General features: G+C 45.1%; 1 protein-coding gene across 1 annotated transcript in view; it reads left to right on the top strand.

Annotated features, from left to right (window-relative positions):
- LOC139419155 (replication factor C subunit 1-like) overlaps positions 1–3,080 on the top strand; it is an 86,427-nt gene extending 83,347 nt beyond the window's left edge. Inside the window, exon 23 of the mRNA XM_071169131.1 lies at positions 2,731–3,080. Coding sequence (XP_071025232.1) covers positions 2,731–2,832 — 102 coding nt within the window. The 3' untranslated portion in view covers positions 2,833–3,080. The remainder of the gene's footprint in view (positions 1–2,730) is intronic.
- The last annotated feature ends 8,153 nt before the right edge of the window (positions 3,081–11,233 follow it).

Consider the following 11,233-nt stretch of genomic DNA (forward strand, 5'->3'; position numbering starts at 1 on the left):
CTTGGCTAAACACAAGGTCAGGGCCAAGCTATGCTAGCTAGCTGCTGTCAGCTTGGCTAAACACAAGGTCAGGGCCAAGCTATGCTAGCTAGCTGCTGTCAGCTTGGCTAAACACAAGGTCAGGGCCAAGCTATGCTAGCTAGCTGCTGTCAGCTTGGCTAAACACAAGGTCAGGGCCAAGCTATGCTAGCTAGCTGCTGTCAGCTTGGCTAAACACATGGTCAGGGCCAAGCTATGCTAGCTAGCTGCTGTCAGCTTGGCTAAACACAAGGTCAGGGCCAAGCTATGCTAGCTAGCTGCTGTCAGCTTGGCTAAACACAAGGTCAGGGCCAAGCTATGCTAGCTAGCTGCTGTCAGCTTGGCTAAACACAAGGTCAGGGCCAAGCTATGCTAGCTAGCTGCTGTCAGCTTGGCTAAACACAAGGTCAGGGCCAAGCTATGCTAGCTAGCTGCTGTCAGCTTGGCTAAACACAAGGTCAGGGCCAAGCTATGCTAGCTAGCTGCTGTCAGCTTGGCTAAACACATGGTCAGGGCCAAGCTATGCAAGCTAGCTGCTGTCAGCTTGGCTAAACACATGGTCAGGGCCAAGCTATGCTAGCTAGCTGCTGTCAGCTTGGCTAAACACAAGGTCAGGGCCAAGCTATGCTAGCTAGCTGCTGTCAGCTTGGCTAAACACAAGGTCAGGGCCAAGCTATGCTAGCTAGCTGCTGTCAGCTTGGCTAAACACAAGGTCAGGGCCAAGCTATGCTAGCTAGCTGCTGTCAGCTTGGCTAAACACAAGGTCAGGGCCAAGCTATGCTAGCTGCTGTCAGCTTGGCTAAACACAAGGTCAGGGCCAAGCTATGCTAGCTAGCTGCTGTCAGCTTGGCTAAACACAAGGTCAGGGCCAAGCTATGCTAGCTGCTGTCAGCTTGGCTAAACACAAGGTCAGGGCCAAGCTATGCTAGCTAGCTGCTGTCAGCTTGGCTAAACACAAGGTCAGGGCTGGCTTGACTTTCTATTCACCCCTTCCTCTCTACTTTATGTTAGCCCTTGTTTGTTGTGATTGGACGAACAAAGACACACCCACATCAAACCACACCCCCATAGACGACTCTCGTTTCTTTGCCTTCAGTCACGGCCACTAGCATTTCTTAATGAGCGTTGGTGAAAAATCAGGAAGTGCACAGGACACCAGTGGTCTCTTCCAGGATAACACCCCCCCCCATCCCACAGGACACCAGTGGTCTCTTACAGGATAACAACGCCCCCCCTTCCCACAGGACACCAGTGGTCTCTTCCAGGATAACACCCCCCATCCCACAGGACACCAGTGGTCTCTTCCAGGATAACACCCCCCATCCCACAGGACGCCAGTGGTCTCTTCCAGGATAACAACCCATCTCACAGGACACCAGTGGTCTCTTCCAGGATAACAACCCCCCCATCCCACAGGACACCAGTGGTCTCTTCCAGGATAACAACCTCCCCCCGATCCCACAGGACACCAGTGGTCTCTTCCAGGATAACAACACCCCCCCCCATCCCACAGGACACCAGTGGTCTCTTCCTGGATAACACCCCCCATCCCACAGGACACCAGTGGTCTCTTCCAGGATAACAACCTCCCCCCGATCCCACAGGACACCAGTGGTCTCTTCCAGGATAACAACCCCCCCCCCCCCATCCAACAGGACACCAGTGGTCTCTTCCAGGATAACACCCCCCATCCCACAGGACACCAGTGGTCTCTGAATGGTGTTTGAGGAAGGTGTAAACCGTGGGCCCTGGTCAGTCACCAGATCTCCACCCAACTGAATACTTCTGGGAGATTCTGGAGCTGAGCCTGAGGTGGCGTCTTCACCAATGATGGAATTTTGTCGTGGAAGAATGAGGTCACATCCCTCCAGTAGAGTTCCAGACCCTTGTAGAATCCATGTCGAAGTGCATTGAAGCTGTTCTGGCTGCTGGTGACCCAACGCCCTATTAACACACTATACGTTGGGGGGTTTCCTTTATCTTGGTATTTACATTATGTTGGCGTTTCCTTTATTTTGGCAGTTACCTGTACATACTGTATAGTGTGTACACACACACACACAAACCCGTGTGTACACACACACACACACACACACACATTCTCGTTCAGAAAGATGGACAATCCATTCCTTGGCCTGAATATAGCGCTGGTGATTTTTTTTAATCGGGTAATAACTTTACTTTTCTCTCTTTCTCTTCCTCCCTCCCATCTCCCCCATTTCTCCCTCCCATCTCCCCCATTTCTTCCTCCCATCTCCCCCGTTTCTCCCCTGTTTCTCTCCCCTCTCCTCCCCTGTTTCTCCCCCCTCCCTTCCCTCTCCCCCTCTCCCCTCTCCTCCCCTGTTTCTCCCTCTCCCCTGTTCCCCCCCCCTACCCCTCTCCCCTCTCCTCCCCTGTTTCCCCCCCTCCCCTATCCTCTTTGTTTCTCCCTCTCCCCTGTTTCCCCCCTCCCCTCTCCTCTTTGTTTCTCCCTCTCCCCTGTTTCTCCTCCCCTCTCCTCCCCTGTTTCTCCTCCCCTCCCCTCTCCTCTCTGTTTCTCCCTCTTCCCTGTTTCTCCCCCCTCCCTTCCCTCTCCCCTCTTTCTCCTCCCCTCCCCTCCCCTCTCTGTTTCTCCCTCTCCCCTGTTTCCCCCCCCTCCCCTCTCCTCTCTGTTTCTCCCTCTCCCCTGTTTCTCCCTCTCCCCTGTTTCTCCCTCCACTCTCCTCTTCACAGTTGAAGAAGGCCAAACCCTCCAAGGAGCCCAAGAAGGAGAAGACGACAGCCGGGGATTCTGGGAAGGGAAAGGGCAAAGGCAAGGGCAAAGCCAGGAAGTGACCCCTAACCTCTCAGACAACAAAAAGCGAACTGTACAACACCTCTTCTCTGACGTTCAGAAGAACAAACCCCTAAACGGATTGACCACCACCTACCTGGTCTTATCACCGTGGCGACCGGAGACAGAACCCTGGCTCTCTTCTTGAACCCCTTTAAACTTAGGATGTGCATCCCAAAGGGGACCCTATTCCCTATATAGTGGCACTACTTTAGACCAGAGTCCTATAGGGCCCTGGGTATAAAGTAGTGCACTACTTTAGACCAGAGCCCTGTTCCCTATATAGTGGCACTACTTTAGACCAGAGTCCCATAGGGCCCTGGGTATAAAGTAGTGCACTATGAAGGGAATAGGGTCCGCTTTGGGACTTTACTATATCTTGTTAGCGCTGTGGATTTGGAAAGGTCTGAATGATAACTGTGTGTGTGTGTGTGTGTGTGTGTGTGTGTGTGTGTCATGTAAATATGTACCTTGTAGTATATAAAGATGCTGTTGCTTTCTACTGCTCATCGTAGTAGACGGGGAAACCTTTCTGGTCTAAACCGTCGAGACCAGCGGATGGATCAGTGAACGGCAGAATAGTTCTGGTGGGTTTTGTTTTTTGTTGTAAAGATTTTCACTGATAAATGACGCCTGTATTTACGGTATTGTGGTTGTGACGCGTTTTCTTTCTCTCTGTTGATGGTTTAAATACAGTCTCTTAATCTGCATGGGTAAGGTGTTTTTAAAATGATCAATTAGTGATGTGTGTGTGTGTGTGTGTGTGTGTGTGTGTACAGTACCAGTCAAAGGAGACCGAACTAGACTATTGAGATGCACCCCTAGGAGACAGAACTAGACTATTGAGATGCACCCCTAGGAGACAGAACTAGACTATTGAGATGCACCCCTAGGAGACAGAACTAGACTATTGAGATGCACACCTAGGAGACAGAACTAGACTATTGAGATGCATCCCTAGGAGACAGAACTAGACTATTGAGATGCATCCCTAGGAGACAGAACTAGACTATTGAGATGCACCCCTAGGAGACAGAACTAGACTATTGAGATGCACCCCGAGGAGACAGAACTAGACTATTGAGATGCACCCCTAGGAGACAGAACCAGACTATTGAGATGCACCCCGAGGAGACAGAACTAGACTATTGAGATGCACCCCTAGGAGACAGAACTAGACTATTGAGATGCATCCCTAGGAGACAGAACTAGACTATTGAGATGCACCCCTAGGAGACAGAACTAGACTATTGAGATGCACCCCTAGGAGACAGAACTAGACTATTGAGATGCACCCCTAGGAGACAGAACTAGACTATTGAGACTCACCCCCTGGACTACATTAGAGGATATTGAGACTCACCCCCTGGACTACACTAGACTATTGAGACTCACCCCCTGGACTACACTAGACTATTGAGACTCACCCCCTGGACTACATTAGAGGATATTGAGACTCACCCCCTGGACTACATTAGAGGATATTGAGACTCACCCCCTGGACTACATTAGAGGATATTGAGACTCACCCCCTGGACTACATTAGAGGATATTGAGACTCACCCCCTGGATTACACTAGACTATTGAGACTCACCCCCTGGACTACATTAGAGGATATTGAGACTCACCCCCTGGACTACACTAGACTATTGAGACTCAACCCCTGGACTACATTAGAGGATATTGAGACTCACCCCCTGGATTACACTAGACTATTGAGACTCACCCCCTGGACTACACTAGAGACTATTGAGACTCACCCCCTGGACTACATTAGAGACTATTGAGACTCAACCCCTGGACTACATTAGAGGATATTGAGACTCACCCCCTGGACTACATTAGAGGATATTGAGACTCACCCCCTGGATTACACTAGACTATTGAGACTCACCCCCTGGACTACACTAGACTATTGAGACTCACCCCCTGGACTACACTAGAGACTATTGAGACTCAACCCCTGGACTACATTAGAGACTATTTCTTGAATTTCTTGATTTGTTTTAACACTTTTCTGGTTACTATGATTCCATAATGATCATGATTGTGTCCCACTTGTTGTTGATTATTCACAAAAAAAATACAGTTTTATATCTTTATGTTTGAAGCCTGAAATGTGGCAAAAGGTCGCAAAGTTCAAGGGGGCCGAATACTTTCGCAAGGCACTGTATGTGTATATATATATATATATATATATATATATATATATATATATTACACACCCATACATACGTACACCAGTTTCCTCTTCCCGCTCGGTGCTCCTCTCACTTCTCTCTTCCTCTTCCTCCTCTCACCCCATCACCATCATTGCGTCTCTCAATTTTTCATTTTAAACAAACTTGCAAACAGAAATTAAACAAAAAAAGCTCAGTTTAAACCAAGAGGTTAGGTTCCACACATGGAACGTACAGTGTAGTTCTGAAATACGTAGATCCCCGCCATTCTACGAGAATCCTTGCAGCATAATAGCTGATACCTCAGGTTCTAGGTCATTTAGATAAGGTTCCCATACTTTGTAGAACTGGTCTGTTTTAGAATGCAATGTACATGTCAGATATTCCAGAGGCACCCATTCAAATAGTATCTTATGCCAATCTTTTAATAGAAGGAACCTTATCACTAATCCACTGTAAAAGGATGTTTTTCCTCGCTGCGAAAGTACGGATGCTGTAAAGCCTCCTCTTACCCACAGAAGTAACATGCCTACTAGGGAGACCTAACAGTAAAGAAACTGGGTCCAATTCTAGATCAACCCCTAGGATCTTTTCAATTTCTTGCAGAACACCAGACCAGTATCTTTGTATTTGGGTACATGACCATAAACAATGTGCTAGGGTGCCTGCATCAGTTTTGCATTTAAGACACTGAGGGGAAGAGGAAGTGGGGCTAAAAGCATGTCTGCGATTTGGGGATATATGCAATCTGTGTATTATTCTTAATTGGATTGCTCTAGTACGATTACATATAGATATTGTTTTTGCATATCTCCAAATGTCCTCCCACATCTCTTCGTCAATAGTAACAGACAATTCTTTCTCCCACACTTGTTTCACCCTCTGTGTGTTGACAGCAGAAAGGGACCTTAAAGTATCATAAAACAGACTTACAGACATTTTCCTTTGTGGGAAAAAAAGCATTATTTCAATGACAGATACATCAGGGTTACCAATTAAGGTGGTGCTCTTCAGAATATAATGTCTTACTTGTAGGAAGCGGAAAAAGTCTTTGGGAGCCGATATTTCTCGACCATCTGCTCAAACGACAACAAAATCTTATCAGCAAATAAGTCATTTAGCCTGCGTATGCCCTTATTAAGCCAAAAGTTAAAGCCAGCATCCAGCAATCCTGGACTGAAATCTGGGTTGTTAAGAATTGGGGTAAGAGCAGAGGTTAGTTTGGACCTTCCCAGGAAGCATTGAACTGACCTCCATACTTTGAGTGTGTTAAGTGTAATGGGATTATTGCAGTGATCTTCTACAGACTTGAAACTTCTGAAAAATAAAAGATCCTGTAAGGGGTATTTTGAAAGAGAAGTCTCAATGTCTAACCAAATAGAGGAGTCATCATTTGTGATCCAGTCAGAAATATAACAAAGGTGGGCACACCATTGATAGAACCTGATATTGGGCAGGTCCAAGCCGCCCATAGAACTTGGCAGCTGCAATATTGCCATCTTAAGTCTTGGCTTGCGTTTACTCCATATAAAGGAACTTAGCCATCCGTTTACATCTTTTATTACCTTATTGGAGAGTAATACTGGGATCATTTGGATTGGGTAAAGTAGTCTAGGTAAAATGTTCATTTTCAAGAGGGATATTCTACCCAACCAAGAAATCGGGAGAGAGTTCCAGCACTCCAGATCCTGTCTTATTGTATCAAACAAGGGAACAAAATTGGCTTTGTACATTTGCTGGAATTTAGGAGTTACAAATATACCCAGATACATGAAACCTGAGGGAGACCATTTAAAAGGGAAGGGGGGAGAAGTATTAGGTACAGAGTGGCATAGCCTCTGACTTAGTTAGATTAATCTTGTAGCCTGAGAATTCGCTGAATAATTCAATAATATTAATAAGAGATGTAATTGAAGTCTCGGGACTAGAGATGAATATCAGGACATCATCAGCATACAAGCTTATTTTATGGTGAACATCACCAATGAGCAGCCCCTGTATAGCAGGCCTGTATAGCAGGCCATAACGAGTGCAAAGAGGAGGGGGGATAAAGGACAGCCCTGTCTGGTACCTCTGTGTATAGAGAAACTATTTGACCTTAGGGTTGATGTATTGATTGATGTATTAATTGATGTATTGGTTGGTTGATTGATGTATTGGTTGATGTATTGGTTGGTTGATGTATTGATTGATATATTGGTTGATTGATTTTATGGTTGGTTGATTTATAGTTGGTTGATTGATGTATCGGTTGGTTGATGTATTGGTTGGTGTATTGGTTGGTTGATGTATTGGTTGGTTGATGTATTGGTTGGTGTATTGGTTGGTTGATTGATGTATTGGTTGGTGTATTGGTTGGTTGATTGTTGTATTGGTTGATGTATTGGTTGGTTAATTGATGTATTGGTTGGTTGATTGTTGTATTGGTTGATGTATTGGTTGGTTGATTGATGTATTGGTTGTTGTATTGGTTGATGTATTTGTTGGTTGATGCATTGGTTGGTGTATTGGTTGGTTGATGTATTGGTTGATGTATTTGTTGGTTGATTGATGTATTGGTTGGTTGAGGTATTGACAGATTCATTGGTTGATGTATTTATTAATTGATGTATTGATTGATGTATTGTTTGAGTGATGGATTAGCTTTATGATGTGTTGATTGGTTAATTGATGAATTGGTTGGTTGATTTATTCATTTATGTATTTGTTGATGTATTGGTTGGTTGATGTATTGATTAATGTATTGGTTGATTGATTTAATGGTTGGTTGATTTATAGTTGGTTGATTGATGTTTTGGTTGGTTGATGTATTGGTTGACTGATGTATCGGTTGATTGATGTATCGGTTGATTGATGTATCGGTTGATTAATGTATCGATTGATTGATGTATCGGTTGATTGATGTATCGGTTGATTGATGTATCAGTTGATTGATGTACTAGTTGGGTGATGTGTTGGTTGGTTGATTGATGTACTAGTTGGTTGATTTTATGGTTGGTTGATTTATAGTTGGTTGATTGATGTTTTGGTTGGTTGATGTATTGGTTGGTTAATGTGTTGATTGGTGTGTTGATTGGTTGATTAATGTATTGGTTGGTGTGTTGATTGGTTGATCGATGTATTGGTTAGTTTATTGATGTATTGGTTGGTTAATGTGTTGATTGCTTGATTAATGTATTGGTTGGTGTGTTGATTGGTTGATCGATGTATTGGTTAGTTTATTGATGTATTGGTTGGTTGACTGATGTATTGGTTGGCTGATTTATTAATTCATATATTTGTTGATGTATTGGTTGGTTGGTGTATTGGTTGGTTGATGTATTGGTTGGTTGATGTTTTGGTTGGTGTATTGATGTATTGTTTGGTTGATGTATAGGTTGGTTGATGTATTGGTTGGTGTATTGATGTATTGGTTGGTTGATGTATTGGTTGGTTGGTGTATTGATGTATTGGTAGGTTGGTGTATTGGTTGGTGTATTGATATATGTGTTGATTGATTGTATTGACTGGTTGATATATTGATTGATTGATTTCAGATCCATGTGAAGAGAGGGGAGCATCTGAATGCAGCTCACATGCTCATCAGAGTTTCCAACAACGTCAGCAAATTCCCCTCCCTTGAGTAACACACGTACAGACAAAAACACAGACACACCCTGACACACAATTGATGTGTTGTTAAAATAGATCTGATGTGTTTATCTCTCTGTCTGTCTACCTGTAGCCTCATACATGTAAACACACACACTGTTCCAGCTACCTGTAGCCTCATACAGGTAAACACACACACTGTTCCAGCTACCTGCAGCCTGATACAGGTAAACACACACACTATTCCAGCTACCTGTAGCCTGATGTAGGTAAACACACTGTTCCAGCTACCAGTAGCCTGATATAGGTAAACACACACACTGTTCCAGCTACCTGCAGCCTGATACAGGTAAACACACACACTGTTCCAGCTACCTGCAGCCTGATATAGGTAAACACACTGTTCCAGCTACCTGTAGCCTGATATAGGTAAACACACTGTTCCAGCTACCTGTAGCCTGATATAGGTAAACACACTGTTCCAGCTACCTGTAGCCTGATATAGGTAAACACACTGTTCCAGCTACCTGCAGCCTGATATAGGTAAACACACTGTTCCAGCTACCTGTAGTCTGATACAGGTAAACACACTGTTCCAGCTACCTGCAGCCTGATATAGGTAAACACACTGTTCAAGCTACCTGCAGCCTGATACAGGTAAACACACTGTTCCAGCTACCTGCAGCCTGATACAGGTAAACACACACTGTTCCAGCTACCTGCAGCCTGATACAGGTAAACACACATACTGTTCCAGCTACCTGCAGCCTGATATAGGTAAACACACTGTTCCAGCTACCTGCAGCCTGATATAGGTAAACACACACACTGTTCCAGCTACCTGTAGCCTGATATAGGTAAACACACTGTTCCAGCTACCTGTAGCCTGATATAGGTAAACACACTGTTCCAGCTACCTGCAGCCTGATATAGGTAAACACACACACTGTTCCAGCTACCTGCAGCCTGATATAGGTAAACACACTGTTCCAGCTACCTGTAGCCTGATATAGGTAAACACACACACTGTTACAGCTACCTGTAGCCTGATATAGGTAAATACACTGTTCCAGCTACCTGCAGTCTGATGTAGGTAAACACACTGTTCCAGCTACCTGCAGCCTGATATAGGTAAACACACACACTGTTCCAGCTACCTGCAGCCTGATATAGGTAAACACACTGTTCCAGCTACCTGTAGCCTGATATAGGTAAACACACACACTGTTCCAGCTACCTGCAGCCTGATATAGGTAAATACACTGTTCCAGCTACCTGCAGTCTGATGTAGGTAAACACACTGTTCCAGCTACCTGCAGCCTGATATAGGTAAACACACTGTTCCAGCTACCTGTAGCCTGATATAGGTAAACACACACACTGTTCCAGCTACCTGCAGCCTGATATAGGTAAATACACTGTTCCAGCTACCTGCAGTCTGATGTAGGTAAACACACTGTTCCAGCTACCTGCAGCCTGATATAGGTAAACACACTGTTCCAGCTACCTGTAGCCTGATACAGGTAAACACACTGTTCCAGCTACCTGTAGCCTGATACAGGTAAACACACACACTGTTCCAGCTACCTGCAGCCTGTTACATGCTGATTGATGTATCGGTTGGTTGATGTATTGGTTGATGTATTGGTTGATGTATTGGTTGATGTATTGGTTGATGTATTGGTTGATGTATTGGTTGATGTATTGGTTGATGTATTGGTTGGTTGGTGTATTGATTGATGTATTGGTTGATGTATTGGTTGATGTATTGGTTGATGTATTGGTTGATGTATTGGTTGATGTATTGGTTGATGTATTGGTTGGTTGGTGTATTGATTGATGTATTGGTTGATGTATTGGTTGATGTATTGGTTGGTTGATGTATTGGTTGGTTGATGTATTGGTTGATGTATTGGTTGATGTATTGGTTGGTGTATTGGTTGATGTATTGGTTGATATATTGGTTGATCGATGTATCGGTTGGTTGATGTATTGGTTGGTGTATTGATGTATTGGTTGATGTATTGGTTGATGTATTGGTTGATGTATTGGTTGGTTGATGTATTGGTTGGTTGATGTATTGGTTGGTGTATTGATATATGTGTTGGTTGATTGTATTGACTGGTTGATATATTGGTTGATTTATGTATTGATGTATTTCAGATCCATGTGAAGAGAGGGGAGCATCTGAATGCAGCTCACATGCTCATCAGAGTTTCCAACAATGTCAGCAAATTCCCCTCCCTTGAGTAACACACGCACAGACAAAGACACAGACACACCCAGGAGTGGGGAGGGAGGGGTGGTGGAAGGAGTGGCGAGGAAGGGGTGGTGGAAGGAGTGAGGGGTTGTGGAAAGATTGAGGAGGGACGGGTGGTGGAAGGAGGGGGAGGGAGGGGTGGTGGAAATATTGGGGAGGGAGGGGTGGTGGAAGGAGGGGGAGGGAGGGGTGGTGGAAGGAGTTGTGAGGGAGGGTTGGTGGAAAATTAGGGAGGGAGGGGTGGTGGAAGGAGGGGAGGGAGGGGTGGTTGAAGGAGGGGTAGGGAGGGGTGGTGGAAAGATTGGGGAGGGAGGGGTGGTGGAAGGAGGGGGAGGGAGGGGTGGTGGATCGAGTGTGGAGAGAGGGGTGGT

Source organism: Oncorhynchus clarkii, chromosome 10, assembly GCF_045791955.1.
Source record: "Oncorhynchus clarkii lewisi isolate Uvic-CL-2024 chromosome 10, UVic_Ocla_1.0, whole genome shotgun sequence".
Taxonomy (NCBI): Eukaryota; Metazoa; Chordata; class Actinopteri; order Salmoniformes; family Salmonidae; genus Oncorhynchus; species Oncorhynchus clarkii.